The following is a 21,436-nucleotide window of genomic DNA, read 5'->3' as shown; positions in this document are numbered from 1 at the left end:
TCGTCCATGCTGACCAGATATCCCAACCCAATCTAGTCCCACCTGCCAGCACCCACCCCATATCCCTCTAAACCCTTTCGATTCATATACCCATCCAGATGCCTTTTAAATGTTGCAATTGTACCAGCCTCCACCACTTCCTCTGGCAGCTCATTCCATACACATAGCACCCTCTGAGTGAAAAAGTTGCCTGTTAGGTTTCTTTTATATCTTTCCCCTCTCACCTTAAACCTATGCCGTCTAGTTCTGGACTCCCCGACCCCAGGGAAAAGACTTTGTCTATTTATCCTATCCATGCCCCTCATGATTTTATAAACCTCTATGAGGTCACCCCTCAGCCTCTGACGTTCCAGGGAAAACAGCCATAGCCGATTCAACCTCTCCCTATAGGTCAAATCTTCCAATCCTGGCAAGATCCTTGTAAATCTTTTCTGAACCCTTTCAAGTTACACAATATCTTTCTGATAGGAAGGAGGCCAGAATTGCATGCGATATTCCAACGACATATTGGTGTCATTTGGTTTTACCACCATTGGTGGGCCAATGACATGAATACAAACATATTTTCTGCAATTGAATGGGACCGTACTTAGTGTTCTTCAGGCATGATGGTGCTTTTGGTAGAATTTGGTCAGTTCTGAACTCCATGTGTGCTGATGTGCAGAAGATTAAAAAGGTTGAGTATAATTTGTGATCACCTCTTGCATTTTTCTGCCCTCCCTGCAATACTTTTGTAGATTCATGGTGGACAGTGATGTGGTTGGCTGCAATTGGATTGAACTACTGGCTGGAAAGTACTTGTTAAGAGAAGAACAAATAACAGGAAACTCAACTACTACAAGGGACAATCCCAGAAAGGTATGCTTATCTAAAGGCTAATTCGTTGAGAGTGTGTTGCTGGAAAAGCACAGCAGGTCAGGGTGCATCCGAGAAGCAGGGGAATCAACGTTTCGGGCATAAGCCCTTCATCAGGAACTGAAACGTCGATTTTCCTGCTCCTTGTATGCTACCTGACCTGTTGTGCTTTTTCCAGCAACACACTCTCAACTCTGATCTCCAGCATCTCCAGTTCTCACTTTCTCCTAAAGGCTAATTAGATTGAATATTTAGATGTGTGGAATGGAAGTAATCTTTTTTAAAAGCTTGTATTTTTCTTACAAGGTGCAGTTATTCCTGGAAGGATAGGGCTTGATGTTCATAACCTCACTCCCTGTCTCGAATATTACTTTGCCAAACTTGGAAAGCTGAATAATGCTTATCTACCATAAATATTCTGGAAATGCAACATGTTTTGAATGTGACTTAATAAGCATCTGCCTATCACTTGGCATCACGCTAATTTTTGCGTGATGCCAAATGATAGGCAGATGCTTATTAAATATTTCTGCACAACAATATTCAGAAGAACTCTGATTTATAAAGCAGTATTTTGCATTTTGGTTTGTTTTCTCTTACAGCTTTCAGAATTTTTAATTATTCCTTATTTAACAAAAAGCATGGTTGACAAAGAGAGGTGTGCATTATTTGTCCTTCTCCCACTTTTCCCTTCCTACAGGTGTTCACTCTTCTATTTATTTGTGCCAATTTTCCTCTGGAACTTCACTTTGATGAATGATTGTTCATTACTCATGAGAATGGTCAATCATGGAACATAGAAACAGACCCTTCGATCCAATTTGTCTGCACTGACTAGACATCCCAATGTGACCTAGTCCCATTTGCCAACATTTGGCCCATATCCCTCTCAACTCTTCGTACTCGTGTACCCATCCAGATGCCTTTTAAATATTGTAATTGTACCCATCTTCACCACTTCCTCTGGCAGTTCATTCCATACACGCAGCACCCTCTGTGTGAAAAGGTTGCCCCTCAGATCCTTTTAAAATCTTTCCCTTCTCATCTTAAACCTATCCCCTCTAGTTTTGGACTCTCCCATCCTCGGTTAAAAAAAACCTTGGCTAGTCACCATATCCATGCCCCTAATGATTTTATAAGCCTCTATAAGGTCACCCCTCGGCATTGGTCAAAAGTGGATTGTTATGGATTAAGACTGACAGTGTTGCAAAGACAGAAATGTTAAAAGAGGCAACAATTATCATCCGCGTTGTACCTTGACGCTATAGAAGATTAATAGTGCAGAAAAAGACCCTTCATCCCATCCCGTCCCAAAAAAGTAACCTGACTTTCATTGCAAGCATTATGTAAGGAGCTGTTTGAACAAGCAATTATTTAAGTGACTCTAGATGAATTGGAGCAAAAGGGTTGTCTATTTAGATGGAGCTTTGGTGACAGCAAGAACTTGATTGGTCAAAGGGCTAGTGATCAGTCATTAATGTTTAAAGTCACTTGTTTGCCAACAGGCATGTGATTGGATCTCTGCTAACTGAATAATTTGGGACTGTGAACAAGATTGTGAAAGTGTTTGATCTCTTCCAACACAGTCTGCAGTCAAAACATGAGGAGAGCCACTTTATCTTGCCTTCAGCTGTTACTGTAAGATGTGATTTTTAACTGATAAGTCAGAAACTATTTAAATGAATCAGCCACCCTATGCCCGTTGCAAATCAGTGAAAGTGTAGTATTGATGGCAAGCTGTCTTGACTATGTAGAATGTAACAGTTTTCCATTCTGTTTGTTCCTATTGTTCATATATGTTCACTTCCCAGATCAGTAACAATCTAGGCTCCCAATTCCACCCTTGACCCTTTTCCTTGATGTCACTTTTTCTGCAGGAAGTGCTGGAGGTCTTAGAAAATATAAACGTAGGTAAATCTTCAGGACTTGAACAAGTGTATCCCAAGATGTGGGAAGTTAAGAAAGAAACTGCAATGATCCTAGCAGAAATATTTGTACCATCTATAACCACAGATATGATGCTACAGGATTGGAGGGTTTCTAATGTTGTGCACTTATTTAAGAAAGGCTGTAAGCAAAGCTTGGGGAACTATAGATCTGAGTCTACCATTGGTGGTGGGTAAATTGTTGCTGGTGATTCTGAAAGATAGGATTTGTATGCACTTTTAGAGGCAAGGACTGAGGAGGGTTTTGTGCGAGGAAAGTAGTGTCTCACAACCTTAATTGAGTTTTTTGAAGAAGTAACCAAAAAAAGATGAGAGCAGAGTGGTAGACTTTTGGATAAATGTGCGGTATTGCATTTTGGTAAAACAAACAAGGTCAAGATTTATGCAGTAAGTGGTAGGGCTCTGGCTATTGTTGTAGAACAGAGACCTGGAAGTTCAAGTGTGTAATTCTTTGAGGTTGTCAAGAAGGCATATAGCATATTTGCCTTCTTGCTCAGACATTTGAGTGTAGGAGTTGGGATGTCATGTTAAATAGAATGGTGGTGAGACCTCTTCTGGAGTACTTTGTGTAGTTCTGGCTGCCCTGCTGCAGAAAGGATATTATTAAGTTAGAGAGGGTTCAGAAAAGATTGTTGGGAGTGTGGTGTTTGAGTTATAAGGATAGGCTGGGACATGTTTAGACTGGAATGTAGGAGGTGTCCTTTTAGAGGTTTAAAAGATCATGAGGGGCATAGATAAGGTGAATAGCAAGGATATTTTCCCTATCGTGGGTGAGTTCAAAAAGCTAGACACATGTTTAAGTTGAGAGGAGAAGGTTTTAAAAAGGGCATGAGGGGCAATGTTTTTACAGAGAGTGGTTTGTGTGTGGAATAAACTGCCAGAGGGAGTGGTTGGTACGTGTAATTACAACATTTAAAAGACTTTTACATAAGTTCATGAACAGGAAGGTTTGGAGGGATATGGGCCAAATGCAGGTAAGTGGAGCTAATTTAGTTTGGGAACATGGTAGGCCTGGATTAGTTGTACAGAAGGGTCTGTTTCTATGCTATTTGACTCTGTCACTCTGGTTGTGCTGCTGTGAGGTACCTTGGAAACATTGGGTTTAGCAACAGTCCAAAGAGGTTAGGCCCCCAACTGGTGCCACCAGTTCCCTCAGAATGAACTAAAAATTGAACCTAAGACTGTTGTGGTCTGTAGTGACTGCAATTGATGTTTCTTCTAATTTCTCCCTGTTACTCACATTGTGTGGTCTTCAAGATTGGCGGACAACCTGTTTGTCCCCTGCATGGAATGTTAAAAATCACTTTATGGAATATTAAGGGGAGATGCTGATGTAATGGTTTTATCACTAGGCTAGTAATCTGGAGACCCAGGTCATATTTGAATCTCACTGAATTCAAATTCAGTGACTAAAATCTGGAATTAAATGTATAATGATGGCCATGAAACCATTGTTAATTGTAATGAAAAACCCATCTTGTTCACTAATGTAATTTAGGAAAAGAAGCTGCCATCCTTACCTGGTTTGGCTTACATTTGACTCCAGACCCATAGTAATGTGGTTGACTCTGAATTAGGGTTGAGGGTGGACAATGAATGCTAGCCTGGCCAGTGACTCCCACATCCTGTGAATGAATTAAAAAAATCCTGACCCCAATGTGGCTGTAGTTTAGTGAGAATGTTGGTCGTGGTGTGTATTATTTACTGAATGCATTAAGGTATCTTTGTTGGCATCAGTCAAACCTGTGATTGTCATTGACTTGAACAAGGCAGCAAGTGCATGGGAACATCAATTTGAAAGTTCTCATTGAGGCTCTCACCAGGACACACACACATGTGCATCAGCTGAACTTAGAAATAAATTGCTGTTCTTACATTGTCACTGAATCAAATGCTAGAACTTTACACCAAATCTCACTTGACCATACAGATTACACTTCCCTCCACCAGTTCCCTCAGTATGAACTAAAAATTGAATCCAAGACTTAAAAAGGTAGCAGCCTTTCAATATCTTTGTGATACTTTAACATGGGTAGTCATTACTGGCTTTGCCAGTGACTCCTGAATCCTGAAATTATATTAAAAGGAAATATTGCTCATTGAGCATTGCATTTGTAAGTTGAGTATTTCTTTTTTTATTTCTGCTATTCCACACAGGTAACACTGGCGCAGATTGAGGTGGATGTTGCCTGGACGGATTTCATCAGTCACCCTGCTGAAGGAGAGTGGCAGAAAATCCCTCCACTTCGAGTGTTGAGCTTTGACATAGAATGTGCTGGCAGAAAGGGTATGTTTAATAAAACCTACCATACCATTTTCGCTTTTGTTTAGAAGCTTATTTAAAAGATTGGGATCAGCCTGAAAACCATCATGTATGTTCGTCCAGGTGCTAAAATAAACTCATTCCATTGGAAGAAAAAAATGCCATATTTAACATGTTCTCAAATGTGCGTTTTTTTCCTGAATTTCCTTCCCTTCTTTCATACTATTGAGTGCATCAGTAGTTCTTGAGTACTGATGTGAACTTTTTTGTGTATAAACCCAGACACTATATGCTGGAAGACACACTATTGTTGGGAGATTCTGAAGCTTGTCCTTACCTTACGATCACTAAAGTGCTATTTGCAGCATAGGTGAGAAATAAGAAACTTAAATGACTTTTCCATTCCCAATCTTTCCAGATCCAGTGCTAATGTGACCAATTATAGTCCACCATCCCCATCTTTGCACACCATCCTGACGAGATTCACTCACCCAGCATATACTTGGTTTGAACCTGATCAGTATGACTAAGTACTTTTGAATACACATTTGCATGAGGGGAAGAAGGAAGGTCAGGTGATGGAATTAAATCCCGTAACTTTCAAAATGTTTATAACAAAGAACTGGCACAGACACACTGGACTGAATAAACTCTGTTTGTGCCTTTACCAAGAAATACCCACATGGAAAGAACAGAGGCTTTGTGTGATGTGCAACATAAAGAAAAAAATGATTTGCATGACAGAGTCTGTCTCACTTGGACAGTTTGTTTCATTGTGTGCATAAGGATGCTTCTGTTATGTGCAACTTGCCATGATTAAAAATGTGTAAAATGGTCCTTGTGTTAGGAAGGGAAAAAATAAAAGATAAAAATAAAAAATGAAAGGTGGGAAGCTGAAGTTATGGAGTTATGTCAAATCCCTCCTCTGGCTCAATTTCTGATTTTCTGTGGTCCCCATGTGATGTGGACCAAACTCTAGCTGATGGGAAAAACATTTGACTTTCTTCCAAGCATTTGCCAGCAGAGTGCTGCACTACCTGGATAATTTAAACACCAATTTGTGTGTGTGTACACTTCCTTGGAGGTTGGTCCCTTATCCATCAGTCAACATCTTCCACCAGCACTGTTGTAGGATCTTGTTCTTTTGTTTTTGGACTGTCAGGGGAATAACTGGGCTGTTATCGGAAAGTGCTGAGATTGAAGTTTTGGCATCACCTCTTGAATATTGGAGCAGGCTTGAGGGGGCGTATGGTCTTCTGCTCTTGTAAGGCAGGTGCACCTCTGCATGAACAAAATGAACTCAAAAGTGACATCCAGAAAGGAAAGTGTTTCCGCCGTTTGATGTGTGCTGAAAAATTATTTCATTTCTAGAGAGGAACGGTGAAGGCAGTAGAAAGAGATCTTTGGTTTGTTGGAGGTTGGATGATGGACGTAACAGGTTGTCAGCAGCTAAGTTAGAGAGAATGTGAGAGAGTGATGCGAGACAGGCTAGCATGGCACTCCTTGACAGCGAATCTCCTGGCAGGTATAGCTACAAGCTGAAATAGCATCTGATTTGCAGCATTCTCCGTCACTGGATCGTACACTGCTGTTCCATCTCTCGAAGCACATAGGTGATTTGTGAGAACCCAAGAAAAATTTCATGGACTTATTTAGAAAATATATGCCTTGCAGATCAACTTGCTTGCTCTTGTTCCTCTTTATGGATCTAAGATTAAACATAACAAATAATTTTTTTGTTTCTCTTTAAACTTTTGCTTTTTTTAAAGGTGTTTTTCCAGAGGCTGACAAAGACCCTGTAATACAGATTGCTAACATGATGCTGCGACAGGGCGAAAAGGACCCCTTCATCCGTAATGTCTTCACTCTTCGATCTTGTGCAAGCATTGTGGGGTCACAGGTTCTGTGCTTTGAGAAGGAGAATGAGCTGCTAAAGGTATTAACACTGAGGTGGGAGAAGATGGGGCTTATGTACTTGTGCAGCATCAGGATTGGGGAACTGAATCTTTAGAGATTTATGTTCAGATTTTACAGTTCTGTAATGCCTTTGATTCTACTGGGCCAGGTCCCAAGGTGCAGTTCCCCCTGTTAAGGATTGAGTTACTGCTTTATTCAACCTGTTATTGCTGAAATCATAAAGTAACTCTCATCATTGTATGTTTAACTATTATAAATTTAATTGTATAAACAAATGGCACAATTTTGATTGAATTTTTTCACTTTTCCTGTAAAGGCTTTGACGTTCACCATAGCACAGCTTCCAAAGCATCAGCTAAATCATACTGTCCTATCAACCATTATTATCACATGAATTATAATAATCTAATTAGCTACCTCACAACATCTTATGGCCACATGTGGAATTTCCAGCAGATGTCACTGCCTAGCAGCATGAATTCTAAGTAATGTTTTCTCTGAAAGAATAACTAGAATGGTCCTTCTTCATATTCCAAAGGGATTAACTTTTAAAGTGCAGCAACCAACATAGAGTTATAACATTTTTACAGTATGAAAAGAGACCTTTTCATTCACTGTAAATGTATCAGTCATCAAGCACCTAACCACTTCTGTCCCATTTTCCAGCACTTAGCCCATAGCCTTGTATGTATGGCACCTCAAGGGATCATCGAAATACTTATTAAATACTGTGATGGTTCCTGCCCCAGCACCCTTTCATTCAGTGAGTTCCAGGAACCCATCACCTTTCTTCTTTAAATCCTCTCTAGACCACCTCCCCTTACCTTGCACCCCAGTTATTGATTCTTTTACTAATGGAAAGAGTTTCTTCCTAGCTATCTCATCTATGCCCTGTGAAGAAAATGTACACAGGAGCTTCCACAAACAGCAATGAGATAATTATCAGATCTGTTTTGGTGAAATGATTGAGGCTTAAATCTTGCGATGTTGGGGAGGAGTCTCCTGCTCTTCTTTGAATACTGCTATGGTATGTTTTACATCTAGTAGACAGTGGCCCAAGGTTAGGCCATTATCCAGAAAGCCACACCTCTAACAATGCAGCCAGTCATCAGCACTGCACTGGTGTGGTGGCCTGAATTCTTCGCTGAGGTCATTGGAGTGAAACTTAAACCCACAAACTTGTGACTCTAACAAGAGTGAGCTATTGCAGCTGACACTGTAAAGAGCAGAACAGTTATAGCTAATTCAGTGCTGTGCATTGAACCTGATATTTTTGAATTAGCACTGCACCTGGTGATGTCTTTACACTCAAAGCTTTGAGGTGGTAATGGAGGGACGGGGCTTACACGTTTTGCTCTTTTCAACTTTGGTGCTGTCCTGTAGAATGAGGTTTGCACTTAAGTTTTCTTGATGACATATATTTTTTAAAATCGTGCTGATGGAGAACTGATTAGTCCCCCAAGGGGCAGATTTTAATAGTGTGCATTCTTGAACAAAGATAAATTTATGTAAAAATATTTTTTTATTTTTGCGGTTTTGTGTCTCAAATTGCTCCACTTTTAGATTCAACCAGCCAGTATGATAATCAGTCATAATTACTTGATTGGGTGGGGGGGAGGTGTTCTACGCTTCACTGAATGTACATAACCTCACCCTTGGCACTTTTGTTCCACTCGGGGGAGGGGGTAAAACTGGCCTCTTTCTTGGTGGTCAATATGTTTTTGTTTCTGTTACTTTTTTTCTTGCTTCAGAATGCATGTTAATATAATTGTTGTAGCTGTGGACCAACAATCCAGAGAATATAATTTCAAGTCTCACCTTGGCAAGTAGTGAAATTGAATTCAGTATATCCAGTAATTTGTGTCCCATCACTGCATGTAAAATATGGCCATGACGCTCGGTGGATTCTGCATTAATTCTCTTCAAGGAAGGAAGTCATCCATTCCTGCTGGGTCTCACTTACAGTGTCCAAACTACATGATCAACTGCTGAACTGGCATCATAAGCATTTGTAAAGTAAAGTATCAGCAATAAATGTAACCTTGCTCATTTTGATCATGTTCTGATATAAAATCACAAAATGGAGAATAATTTTGTTTTGACCATAGCTTCACCCCTAGCAACCTATTTCCTTATAGCTTCCAGTAACCAACTGCACTGATTCTAACGTCACAGTAATTCAGCTTGATTCAAAAGGCAAGGCAGGTTAATGAACGCATTGTTTTTTCTATAGAAACGAGAACTGACTTTGAGGTTGAGTTAGGAATAAGTTTAGTTTACAACAGAAATGCCATTCTTCCATGTTTTAAATTTGAATCAAGGATTACTCAAATGAATTAGCAGCAAAACACCATCTGATGTGATGTTGAACTACATAAGACCTCGTCTCACCTGGTTTGAATTCAGGTGGTTTTGGCGATAAAGAGGCATCCTACTTTTGCCGACTGTCCTTTGGCATCCATTGGAAGTTGCCACACTTTAGTGCCAGAGTGAAAGGTTGTGCACATGGTCGTTAACTTTAGATTCAATGTCATTTGTGGTTAAAAGCTTGCTGTTGCCTGTTCAGACTTCTTTGCAAGAGCGAGCTACCACCTTGCTGTTTGGTTCCTGTGGATCCAAATGCCAACAGTGGTCATTGAGAATGTGGAACTTGCTACCACATAGAATGATTGAGGTGAATATCATAGATGCTTTTAAGGGGAAGCTTGATAAATACTCAGTCAAGAAAAGAAGGTTAATGCTATTATGGTGAATTAGAGTAGGGTGGGAGGTGGCTTATTTGGAGCCTAAATTGTCATGGAGCAGTCAGTTGCCATTGGGCTTAATGGCATGTTTCTGATCTGTGAAATTCTACGTAGAACAAGAATATATAAATAAAATGTTTTAATTTAATCAAAAGTTTTAATTACTGCCTTCATTATGCTCTTTTATTTGTTAATTTGATAGGTTAGTTTCACTGTGAGATCACTTCAGCATTACTGCACAGTATTATGCTTTAGTGGGTTTGAGTTATTTACTCTTTCCTGTTAGGCTCTAGGGACACCACTTTTTATTCCCCAGCTGAGAAACTGTGCAGTAAGATGACCTGTGATCTGCAAGTCAGGTGGTTTGGTGACTCTGTCTGTCCCCGACCTTCCTCTTGATTGAAATCTCCTGTTTAAAAAAATTGTACCCACATGCTAACACAAAATAGCTCCGTACTTTTGAAATGACTTTTCAATATCACCAGCCTCCGCAGCAATATGGCCAGATGTGTATCTGGTGCCTTTCGTTGTCTGAGATAACAGTTTTAAATAGAGGCCATACTGCGTTCATAGAGCAACACAAATGACTCAAATGCTTGAATGCTTTTGTAATAACAGTCATGTGTATTTCTCTATATTAGACGAGTTGACTGATAATTCAGTACATTTTAGCATGGAAAGGGTCACACAGATGTTCTGACATTGGACTAGGCGTTGATCTCCGCTTTCTGTCAGTGGTGAGACTATGAAACACATCCTTTAGTGAGCTGTGATTATGTACAACAAAAGCAGAAGAATGCTAGAAAGGCTGTGCAAGAGTAGGAACATAAGCAGACCATTAAACTCCTTGAGCTTTTAACACTGTTTAGCTGAATTAGATCGTGATTGGTCTTTTTCTAAATTCCACTCGCCTGTTTTAGTTCCATCTCCCTTGCATAACCAAAAAAAACCCTCAATCTCAGTTGTGAAATGTCCAAACAGCCACCTTCAACCCAATCAACTGTAACAGCATTTTGGGGAAGGGTCCTGAGCATTTCCTGAAACATTAATTAGTCTGTCCTCTCCACACCTGTTCTACTCGATTTTGGTATTTTGAATGCTTTGTTTTTGTTTCACAAATTCCAGCATGCATAATCTTTTGTTTTATGGAAGATGCTGATAAAAGTCTTAGCACGTTAGGTAGCGTATACGTAGAGAGAGAGAGAGAGAGAGAAAGACAGAGCATTGGCAAAAGGTTACAGACCGGAAATGTTCACTCTGTTTCACTCTCTACATAGATGCTTGGCTAATCTGCTGCATTTTTCCCAAGATTTTCTATTTTATGACATATTTCCTGCATCTGTAGCATTCAGCTCTTTGATTATTCTTTGTTGATTTTACAGTGTAGAATAGTTGTTATTTATGTTTATATTACAAAAGCTTATTTAAATTAACATCCTTTCTAGGCTTGGTCAGAGTTTATCAGAGTGGCTGATCCTGACATAATTACTGGGTACAACATTCAGAACTTTGACTTACCATATCTGATTAACCGGGCACAAGCACTCAAGGTAAGTATGACAGCCCGTTATGGACAAATGTTCTGTTTTTGTGTGTTTAGTAGGGGTTTCAAGTGGGCATCTTATTATGAACACTGATTTTGCATGGCAAGTCAGGCTTTCTTGGTTTTGCAGCAGTTAATGTTTTGCATCCAATATTTCTGCAGCATTGCAACTTAAAAAAGGGAGCTGAATAAAGCAACTGAAAACAGGCTTCTTGGAGCCTGGCTGAACAATTGTAAATGGTATTTGATTCAACTTCAACATTAAAAGTTGGAATTGTGGACGATCACTGCTGTTCTTGGGATAACTGATTATCAATGTTGGAAGTTCTGTTTCTTTTCTCTGCAAGTCCTTCTTCCTTAACTTATAAAGGTTTATACTGTTGCTAACATTTGTTCGATGAGTTACAGTACAAGGTTTTGCTCTTTGATTCTTTGGCTAATCAATTAACTTGACCTTGCTTGTACATAAATGAAATTTTTTTCTGTAATTGTTTCCAATTAAAATGTAATGAAAGTATCAAATGGGCAGAACATTGACGACCTCCTGTTTTGGGGTGGGCATTGTTTGTTTGTTATATCTTCCCAGTCCACTGACACTTTCTCAAGACAATAAATGAGTTCTGAGATGAATAATTTAGGGATAAACTGGATGAACACACAACTAAACAGGTGCAGGAAAGGATACTAATAGATGAGGTAACCTGGAAGGAGTGGCGTACAAACACAAGTTAGCAACAGTTGGGCTGTGCGACCACGTTTGTGCAGAATATTTCACGTATCGAAACCAGGGTAACGAACCAGGCCAGGTGTTAGAATTAGAGGTAGGTGAGCACTTTGGGGATAGTGACCATAATTCGGTGATTTTTACTCTCGTGATGGAGAGGGATAAGTGTGTACTACAGGGCAAGAGTTATAGCTGGGGTCAGGGAAATTATGATGCGGTGAGGCATGACTTAGGATGTGTGGCTTGGAAAAGTAGACTCCAAGGCAAGAGTGTAAATGATATGTGGAGCTTGTTCAAGGAGCAACTATTGAGTGTCCTTGATAATTATGTACCTGTCAGGCAGGGAGGAAAGGGTCGTGCGAGGGAGCCGTGGTTTAATAAGGAATTGGAATCCCTTGTTAAATGGAAGAGGGCGGCCTATCTCAAGATGAGACGTGAAGGTTCAATTGGGGCGATTGAGAGTTATAGGGTAGCCAGGAAGGACCTGAAGAGAGAGCTAAGAGCAGCAAGGAGGGGACATGAAAGGTCCTTAGTCGGTAGGATTAGGGAAAACCCTAAGGCTTTCTATAGGTATGTTAGGAATAAAAGAATGACTAGGGTAGGAATAGGTCCAGTCAAGGATAGTAGTGGGAAGTTGCGTGTGGAGGCGGAAGAGATTGGGGAGACACTGAATGAATACTTTTCTTCAGTATTTACTCAGGAACAGGGCATTGTCGTCGATGTGAATACTGAGTCACAAATAAGTAGAATGGATGGCTTTGAGGTATGTAGAGAAGAGGTGTTGGAAATCCTGGAAAAGGTGAAAATAGGTAAGTCCCCTGGGCCTGATGGCATTTATCCTAGGATTCTCTGGGAAGCAAGGGAGGAGATTGCAGAGCCATTGGCCTTGATTTTTATGTCCTCTTTGTCTACAGGAGTAGTGCCAGAAGACTGGAGGATAGCAAATGTGGTTCCCTTGTTCAAAAAGGGGAGTAGGGATAACCCTAGTAACTATAGGCCGGTGAGTCTCACTTCTGTTGTGGGCAAAGTCTTAGAGAGAATTGTAAGGGATAGGATTTATGCACATCTGGATAGGAATAATGTGATCAAGGATAGTCAGCATGGTTTTGTGAAGGGCAGGTCGTGCCTCACAAACCTTATTGAATTCTTTGAAAAGGTGACGAAGGAGGTTGATGAGGGGAAAGCGGTAGATGGATATGGATTTTAGTAAGGCGTTTGATAAGGTTCCCCATGGTAGGCTACTGCAGAAAATACGGAGATATGGCATTGAGGGTGAGTTGGAGGTTTGGATTAGGAATTGGCTGGATGGAAGAAGACAGAGGGTAGTAGTTGATGGCAAAGTTTCTTCATGGAGTGCCGTCACTAGCGGTGTTCCGCAAGGATCTGTTTTGGGACCATTGCTGTTTGTCATTTTTATAAATGACCTGGAAGAGGGGTTAGAAGGTTGGGTGAGCAAGTTTGCGGATGATACGAAAGTCGGAGGAGTTGTTGACAGTGAGGAAGGATGTGGCAGGTTACAGCAGGATATAGAGAAGCTGCAGAGCTGGGCAGAAAGGTGGCAAATGGAATTCAATGTAACTAAGTGTGAGGTGATTCACTTTGGGAAGAATAACAAAAAGATGGGGTACTGGGCTAATGGTCGGATACTTGGTAGTGTGGATGAGCAGAGGGATCTTGGTGTCCATGTACACAGATCTCTGAAAGTTGCCACCCAGGTAAATAGTGCGGTGAGGAAGGCATATGGCGTACTGGCTTTTATTGGTAGAGGAATTGAGTTCCGGAGTCCTGAGGTCATGATGCAGTTGTATAAGACTCTGGTGCGGCCGCATCTGGAATATTGTGTGCAGTTTTGGTCGCTATACTATAGGAAGGATGTGGAGGCACTGGAACGAGTGCAGAGGAGGTTTACCAGGATGTTGCCTGGTATGGAAGGAAGATCGTATGAGGAAATACTGAGACACTTGGGGCTGTTTTCATTAGAGAAAAGAAGGTTTAGGGGTGACTTGATTGAGGTGTACAAGATGATTAGGGGGTTAGATAGGGTTGACAGTGTGAACCTTTTCCCGCGTATGGAGTCGGGTATTACAAGGGGGCATAGCTTTAAATTAAGGGGGGGTAGATATAGGACTGAAGTTAGGGGTAGGTTCTTCACTCAGCGAGTCGTAAGTTCATGGAATGCCCTGCCAGTAGCAGTGGTGGACTCTCCCTCATTATGGGCATTTAAGCGGGCATTGGATAGGTATATGGAGGATAGTGGGTTAGTATAGGTTAGGTGGGCTTGGATCGGCGCAACATCGAGGGCCAAAGGGCCTGTACTGCGCTGTATTCTTCTATGTTCTATGTATACGAGAATGTCTTGGTTTTCTTTCCCATACCCCTCACTCTGGATGGACTAGAGAGAAGGTAGTCAATTAAGTCTCTGCCATTGTTATTCTTAAAAAGCTACCAGGCAAGATTCTAACACTTTGAAGACTACTGGAAAGATCTTCTGAAATGTACCAGGGTGGAGAAAACTGAGAAGCTGGGATTGCTGTCCTTAGAACAGAGAAGATTAAGAGGAGGTTTGAAAGAGGTGCTCAAAGTCAGGAGGGGTTTTAAAAAGAATAAGTATGGAGAGGTAACTTTGAGTGACAGACTGGAAGATGCAAAATAAAATTACTTGCGAAAGAACCCGATAATATGAGGAAACTTTGTACGTGGCTAGTTGTTGTGATCCGGAATACACTATCTAAAAGAGTGTTAGAAGCATATTCACGGCAGAATTTGTTAAAATTTGATGAAAAATTGCAGGGCCTATGTATATAGCACGACAGCACCAGAGACCCGGGTTCAATTCCCGCCTAAGGCGACTGTCTGTGTGGAGTTTGCACATTCTCCCTGTGTCTGCGTGGGTTTCCTCCGGGTGCTCCGGTTTCCTCCCACAATCCAAAGATGTGCAGGTCAGGTGAATTGGCCATGCTAAATTGCCCGTAGTGTTAGGTAAGGGGTAAATGTAGGGGTATGGGTGGGTTGTGCTTCGGCGGGGCGGTGTGGACTTGTTGGGCTGAAGGGCCTGTTTCCACACTGTAAGTAATCTAATCTAATCTAATATTCTAAGGTGCTGGCATGTGCACTTTGGGTCGAATTATGGTTTTCTGTGTTCTATGATTCTATAGTGTTGCCTGTGCAACTCGGTGATTCTTGTCTCTTGACTGGGTTTTGAATGCTTTTTTCTGACTGAGATTAGAAATTTAGTGAGTGCGCCACCAGGTAGATTTAGACAGCAACGAATCAGTAGTCTGATACCTATCCGAAATAGCTCATTCTGAGCTGAGATCAGCTTTTGATCTTTAAGAGTGTCACATCTGAGCCCAAAAGTGGTATTGCTGATATGGTATCCATGAATTGAAATTACACAGGCCCTGTATAGTTTTGCTCATTCAGCCATTCAAATATTTTTCACCAAAATTTATTTTCTAAGGAAAGAAAGTGAAGAAATGAAACATTTCTATTGCATGTTAAATTATATTCTTGCTGTCTCTGAGGTCAGTCAGATTGCAATTGGAAGAACATAACTTTCAGTCTTAGACCAACAGAATTCAGTCATTTGGCGATTGGTTAAAATTTAACATTAATGATTTGGGTGATGGAACTGAATGCAGTATCTCCAAATTTGTAGGTGATGCTAAGCTGGGTTTCAGTGTATGCTGTGAGGAGGATGCTAAGATGCTGCAGGGTGACTTGGGTAGACTGGTTGAGTGGGAAAATACTTGGCAAATGCAATATAACATGGATGACTATAAGGTTGTCTATATTGGTTGCAAAAACAGGAAGCCAGAATTATCTGAATGTTGGCAGTTTAGAAAAAGATGAGGCGCAATGATATCTGGGTGTCATGGTAGAACAGTTGTTGAAAGGTGACGTGCAGGTTTGGCAGGTCGTGAGGATAGCTAATGCCATGCTGGCTTTCATAGTGGGAGGATTTGAGTATCAGAGTAAGGATGTCTTGTTGCAGTTACACAGGGCCTTGGTGAGGCCACATATTGAGTATGTGTGCAGTTTTGGTCTCCCAGTCTGAGGAAGGACATTCTTGCTATTGAGGGAGCCCAATGGAGGGTCACCAGACTGATTCCCCAGAATAGCAGGACTGACATATGGGGAAAGGCTGGATTGATTGGGCTTACACTTGCTGGAATTTAGAAGTATGAGGTGGGATCTCATAGAAACGTAAAATCCTGATGGAACTGGACAGGTTAGATGCGAGATGAATACTCTGATGTTGGTGAAGTCCAGAACTAGGGGGTCGAAGTCTAAAAATAAGGGGTAAGCCATTCAGGATGGAGATGAGGAAGACTTTTTTCACTCAGGAAGCTGTGAACCTGTGGAATTCTCTCCCACAGGAGGCTATTGGGGCCAGTTCAATTAGATATATTCAAGATGAAGTTGGGTGTGGCCCTAGCGGCTAAAGGGATTGAGGGCTTTGAAGAGAAAGTGAGAATGGGATACCGAAATTGCATGATCAGTTGAATGGCCTACTCCTGCACCTATTTTTTAATTTCCGACTGCATGCATGATCAAGAACACCAACACCATTCTTTTGGCTATCCTTATGATTTACAGCCTTTTTGAAACAATAAGACTAACTTACATAATTTTTCAGGTGACAACTTTTCCATTCCTGGGTCGTATTCCCAGCATTAAGTCTGTAATCCGAGATTCCTCATTTCAGTCCCGGCAGATGGGCCGCAGAGAGAATAAAGTGATCAACATTGAGGGAAGAGTGCAGTTTGATCTCCTACAGGTGTGTAAAGTGAATAGATTTTGCAGCATTAATCATCATGACAAATCCACTTCTACGATAAGTTGTGTTTTTTAATGATTTGTTTGTTCACCTGCTGTTAAGATACCAGATTTAACCTAGATTTTTCTCAGGAGACCACTGGCATGTTAAGTGAGCTGTTCTACTTGGACTTCCAAAAAGCATTTGATAACGAACCACTTGAGAGGTTATTAGCAACATTTGGACAATGTGCATTCAGGCATCTTTGTGATCTAAGCTTGATAGTTGGTTGTCAGCAAGGAGATGGAATATCAATTAAATGTTTTTTGATTGGTAGGATGAGGCAAGCCATGTTCTCCAGAAAACTGTATTGGGGCCTCATCTTTTCACCATATTATTGACCAGGATGAAGGAATAAATAATCACATGTCCAAGTTTGCAGATAACTCTTAAACATTTGAACTATTGTAAATGTGTGGATTTGAGAAGGAAATTAGAAAGGGACAAAGATAGACTGAAGAGGCAAGCTGTAACAGAAGTAGTACAATGTGGAGACACACAAGATCAATCCCTTGACTTTAAGGAAAATGGGAATATTTTCTTAATAGTGCAAGACTAGATGATCTGGAGAAGTAGACAAAGGATGCAGATTCTCTTGGATTCTAGTGGATTGTTGGCCTTCATTTCAAAGAAATTGTAATTCAAAAGTGAGGAGCTGATCCTTCAGAGCCTTGGCTCAGACTCCTTCTGGAAACGGGAGAATACTGAGAGACCAGAATTATGCCTTAGCCTAAGGGTAGTTCAGTGATTAGCACTGCTGCATCACAGCGCCAGTGACCCAGGTTCAATTCCAGTCTCAGGCGACTGTCTGCATCGGTTTCCTCTGAATTCTCCAGTTTCCTCCAACAAAATGTGCAAATTAGGTGAATTGGCCAATACTAAATTGCCCGAAGTGTTGGGTGCATTAGTCAGAGGGAAATGTGTCTAGGTGGGTTACTCTTCAAAGGGTCAATGTGGACTTGCTGGGCTGAAGGGCCTGTTTCCACACTATAGGGAATCTAATCTAATCTAAAAGATTACACTGAGGTCAGGTTGCATAAATGTGACCTGTAGACCCTTGAACACAGGCAATTATATGGTAATCCAATCAAGGAGTTTAAAATAATTGCTAGATTCAGTAGGGTAGCTTTCTAATTGCTCAATGGTCTATTTAGAAACTAAGATTTTCTCTTGGTGGGTGACAAGACCATTGAGCAATTAGAAAGCAGTTTCTCTCGCATTCTTAATTCCAGTGCAGACTTGAGAATTTGAATGGCCCGTTTCCTGCTTTTGAAACCAGTACAGGGCCTTACCTGTAATTATAATCCACACGGATACTTCACTTTAGTATTGACAGAGTTCTGCGTTGTTGAAGGTACCATCTTTCAAATGAAACATGAAACTGAGGTATCTGACCTCTCAGAAGATCCCAAGGCACTGTTCAAATAATTGAATTATCCTAGTGTCTGAACCAACATTATTTCTCTATAAACATCACCAAAAGATAAGTCAAGTAACTTGACATTCATCTCATTACTGATGTTGCTTATGAAATACCAATGACTATACTTCAAAATAAGCTGTTTTAAATAGTGGATTGCTGATTGTTTCTTAGAACTAACTTCCGTAACTTTTGTTTTGGTTAGGTGTTGCTACGGGACTACAAACTGCGATCATACACTTTGAATGCAGTGAGCTTCCATTTCCTGCAGGAGCAGAAGGAAGACGTTCAGCACTCGATCATCTCAGACCTGCAGGTATCCAGTAGTTGGACGTATACGTTGCTGAGTAGGGGAAAAGAAGTGTGCTTTCTTTCTTCGTAGGTTAACTTGATTCTTGAATTTCTTGAATCTTGCGATATTGGGAGGTTCAGGAGAACGCAGAGTTCCTAAATAGCTAACTAACTCAGTTTCAGAACAGACTAGTGTCAGATTTCATTTCAGATAATTTTATAAACAACATTCTGGCATTCATCCCAATAGATTTATTACTTTTTAAAGCTATTTCTTTGCTGAGCTACAAGGAATAGACTCCTGACTGGAAAAGTATCAAGAGATAAGTGGCATCTGTGGGTTTTTTGAGATGCAACCTTTAAATATTTTGCATGAAGGGAAGCTTGTACTTCCAGTCACATGAAAACTTGCACACAAACCATATATTCCTGGACATCTTGCATCACACAGCAATCACAGTTAAGCAATAGAGAGAAAGTGTTACAATAAGTGAGAAGCGTTCTGCCTAACATGTAGATTTGCAATTGCCAGCCTTTCTAAAACATTTTAATCAATTTTATTGATTAAGGGCTGATTTCTCAGTCGAATAATCAGCTTGATTTTAGATTTTAGCTAAATTGAAAATAATTTTTAATTGTAATTTCATCTATTGAAGTGATTCTGGACCAACTTTAAATCTTTTAAAATCTGAAATTTACTATCTGGGTAGTTACCTCATCTGTACTGCATTCTCTATTCCATTGTCACATCTGTTTGTTTTTGTTCTCTACCTTGTCCATCTTCTGACCATTGTTCTTTTTTGCTTTAGAATGGTAATGAGCAAACACGAAGGCGATTAGCTGTCTACTGCCTGAAGGATGCCTACCTGCCCCTGCGGCTTTTGGAAAAATTGATGTGTGTAATTAACTATATGGAAATGGCCAGAGTGACAGGAGTACCCCTACCCTACCTCCTGTCACGAGGACAGCAAATCAAAGTGGTCTCTCAGTTGCTCCGACAGGTCAGAACCAAGTTGATTTTTTTTAAAATTGTCATTGGTTAGCTGCAGATGAGTGAAGCAGTGAATGTGACACAACTTCTGCTTGACACATAGAACTTCTCCAATTTCTGGTTCCCAGCAGTAATTGAACAATAGTTTTTGTATTTGGAGGGAAGAATGTGAACTGTGGCAACCGTTATTTTGACAAGGTGAAACTGGCTGAGTATTCTAATTATAGGTGTGGTAAAAATAAATCAGATAGGTGCTGGTTGGTAGAGTGACTTTCATCTTTGAAGTCAGTATAAATTCAGCCCAGACTCGCTAAAGATGGCCCTATCTGCCTTTTGGCTGTAAATAAATTCAGTTTGGTGCAGCAGGATGTGCTGTTGAGAGATTGATTAGTAAGGTATAATTTTGGATTATTGGATCATTAATTGGCAACTAACTTAATGCTGAACCAAAGAGCAAAATTGGAAACTGTGGTATTACTCAGCACTAACATGCTAAAATAGAGGAGTTTGTTAATCCTTCTCAATCTGTCTATAGTCTTTGGCACAGTTAACAACACAATCCTGTTTCAACCCTTCACATCTGTCATCTAGCTGGGTATGATTGTCCTTGTTTGGTTCCTTTATAAACATTGTCACGCCCAGCTAATCAACTGATGTGGCCTGTCTTTCTGCTATTATCTGTTGTCCCTTGACCCTTTCCAGGTGACGTCTACCTGCGGCCCTTTGATGGTATTATCCAAAAACACAAAATCAATTTGGTTATGTATAATGTTGATATCTAAATTTACCTCAACACCATCTCTCTTGATCCTTCCACAGTCTCCGACTTGTTTCACTGTTTGACTGACATCTAGTACTAACAGCAGAGTTTTCGACTGCTTAAATTACTGAGCCTCTGACTATATATCCACTGTATCACAAAGTTCATTTATTTCGAGTTTTGTAGCATTGTCCAAATTTGCTACCTCAGTTCATCTGCTGGTGAAAACCTTCTCTATCAAACAGATGAGAAAGTTTTACAATTTGAAAAGTACTAAATAAATACAGCAATTGTGAAAATAAGTAAAATTGCCAGAGTCTTACTAAACTATATGGCTGGTCTTTCATTAGAGAGATGACTGTTGGTGGTTTAGCATGAGGGTTGCTGTGCCTTAGACAAGAAGAGAGGCTGAGAAGGTGAATCCTTCAAACTGTTTTGTAATGCTAAGGTGATCAGGTTGCAAATAGAGTTGTTAACAAAAAATGTATTTAGGCATTTCATGCAAGTGCAAGTCTGTAAAGAGGCAAAAGTAATGCAGGCTCTTGTGAACTCAACCTATGATGTTTCAGTCCACAGAATACAGCAACTGTTTGAAATGAGTTGCAAAACCTCTCATGAATTGTTAAAGTAAAATGTGATGCTGTATTAATCTTAATTTTCTAGGCAATGAAGCATGACTTGGTGATGCCTGTGGTCAAAACAGAGGGTGGAGAGGACTACACTGGCGCCACTGTCATTGAGCCAGTTAAAGGGTAACGGCTAGGTTATTCAATGTTTGAAGTAATCTGCCACTTGGCTGAACATGGGGTGATTCTGCATTGGAATCCTGGCACATTACTTCGCTGTTTACTTCTATTCTTTCCACACTCGTTAACACAACCTCCTTTAGTCTTTTCTGTTTGTAGTGTTCAACCTTTTAAAGCCATGTTTTGGCATCTCCTCATTGCTGCTGAATGATCTTTTAATTACACTAGTGTTCTCTATTTAATTTCAGCAACTTCTTATTAATGACTGTTTTATTGTTTGTCTGCATGGAACACTCACTAGCTCTTTAATTGGTTGTCTGTGCAGATAAAATGTTCTTTTCCCCTCGGGCTAAGAACTTTGAGTAAATGATGTGACTAGGAGAATATATTTCCTATGCAACTGCCTTCCTAAGATCT

General features: G+C 40.5%; 1 protein-coding gene across 1 annotated transcript in view; it reads left to right on the top strand.

The window, feature by feature from the left end:
* pold1 (polymerase (DNA directed), delta 1, catalytic subunit) overlaps positions 1-21,436 on the top strand; it is a 109,888-nt gene that overhangs the window by 23,904 nt on the left and 64,548 nt on the right. The window contains exons 7-14 of the mRNA XM_043679658.2: positions 738-858; positions 4,959-5,088; positions 6,834-7,000; positions 11,171-11,275; positions 16,632-16,772; positions 18,437-18,547; positions 19,332-19,523; positions 20,937-21,025. Of these exons, the coding sequence (XP_043535593.1) occupies positions 738-858; positions 4,959-5,088; positions 6,834-7,000; positions 11,171-11,275; positions 16,632-16,772; positions 18,437-18,547; positions 19,332-19,523; positions 20,937-21,025 (1,056 nt within the window). The remainder of the gene's footprint in view (positions 1-737; positions 859-4,958; positions 5,089-6,833; positions 7,001-11,170; positions 11,276-16,631; positions 16,773-18,436; positions 18,548-19,331; positions 19,524-20,936; positions 21,026-21,436) is intronic.

This window comes from Chiloscyllium plagiosum, unplaced genomic scaffold, assembly GCF_037043375.1.
Source record: "Chiloscyllium plagiosum isolate Xiang-an unplaced genomic scaffold, Cpla_swu_hap1 HiC_scaffold_33, whole genome shotgun sequence".
NCBI lineage: Eukaryota > Metazoa > Chordata > Chondrichthyes > Orectolobiformes > Hemiscylliidae > Chiloscyllium > Chiloscyllium plagiosum.
Note: the sequence above shows the minus strand (reverse complement) of the source record. Positions and strands in the feature narration are given on the sequence as shown.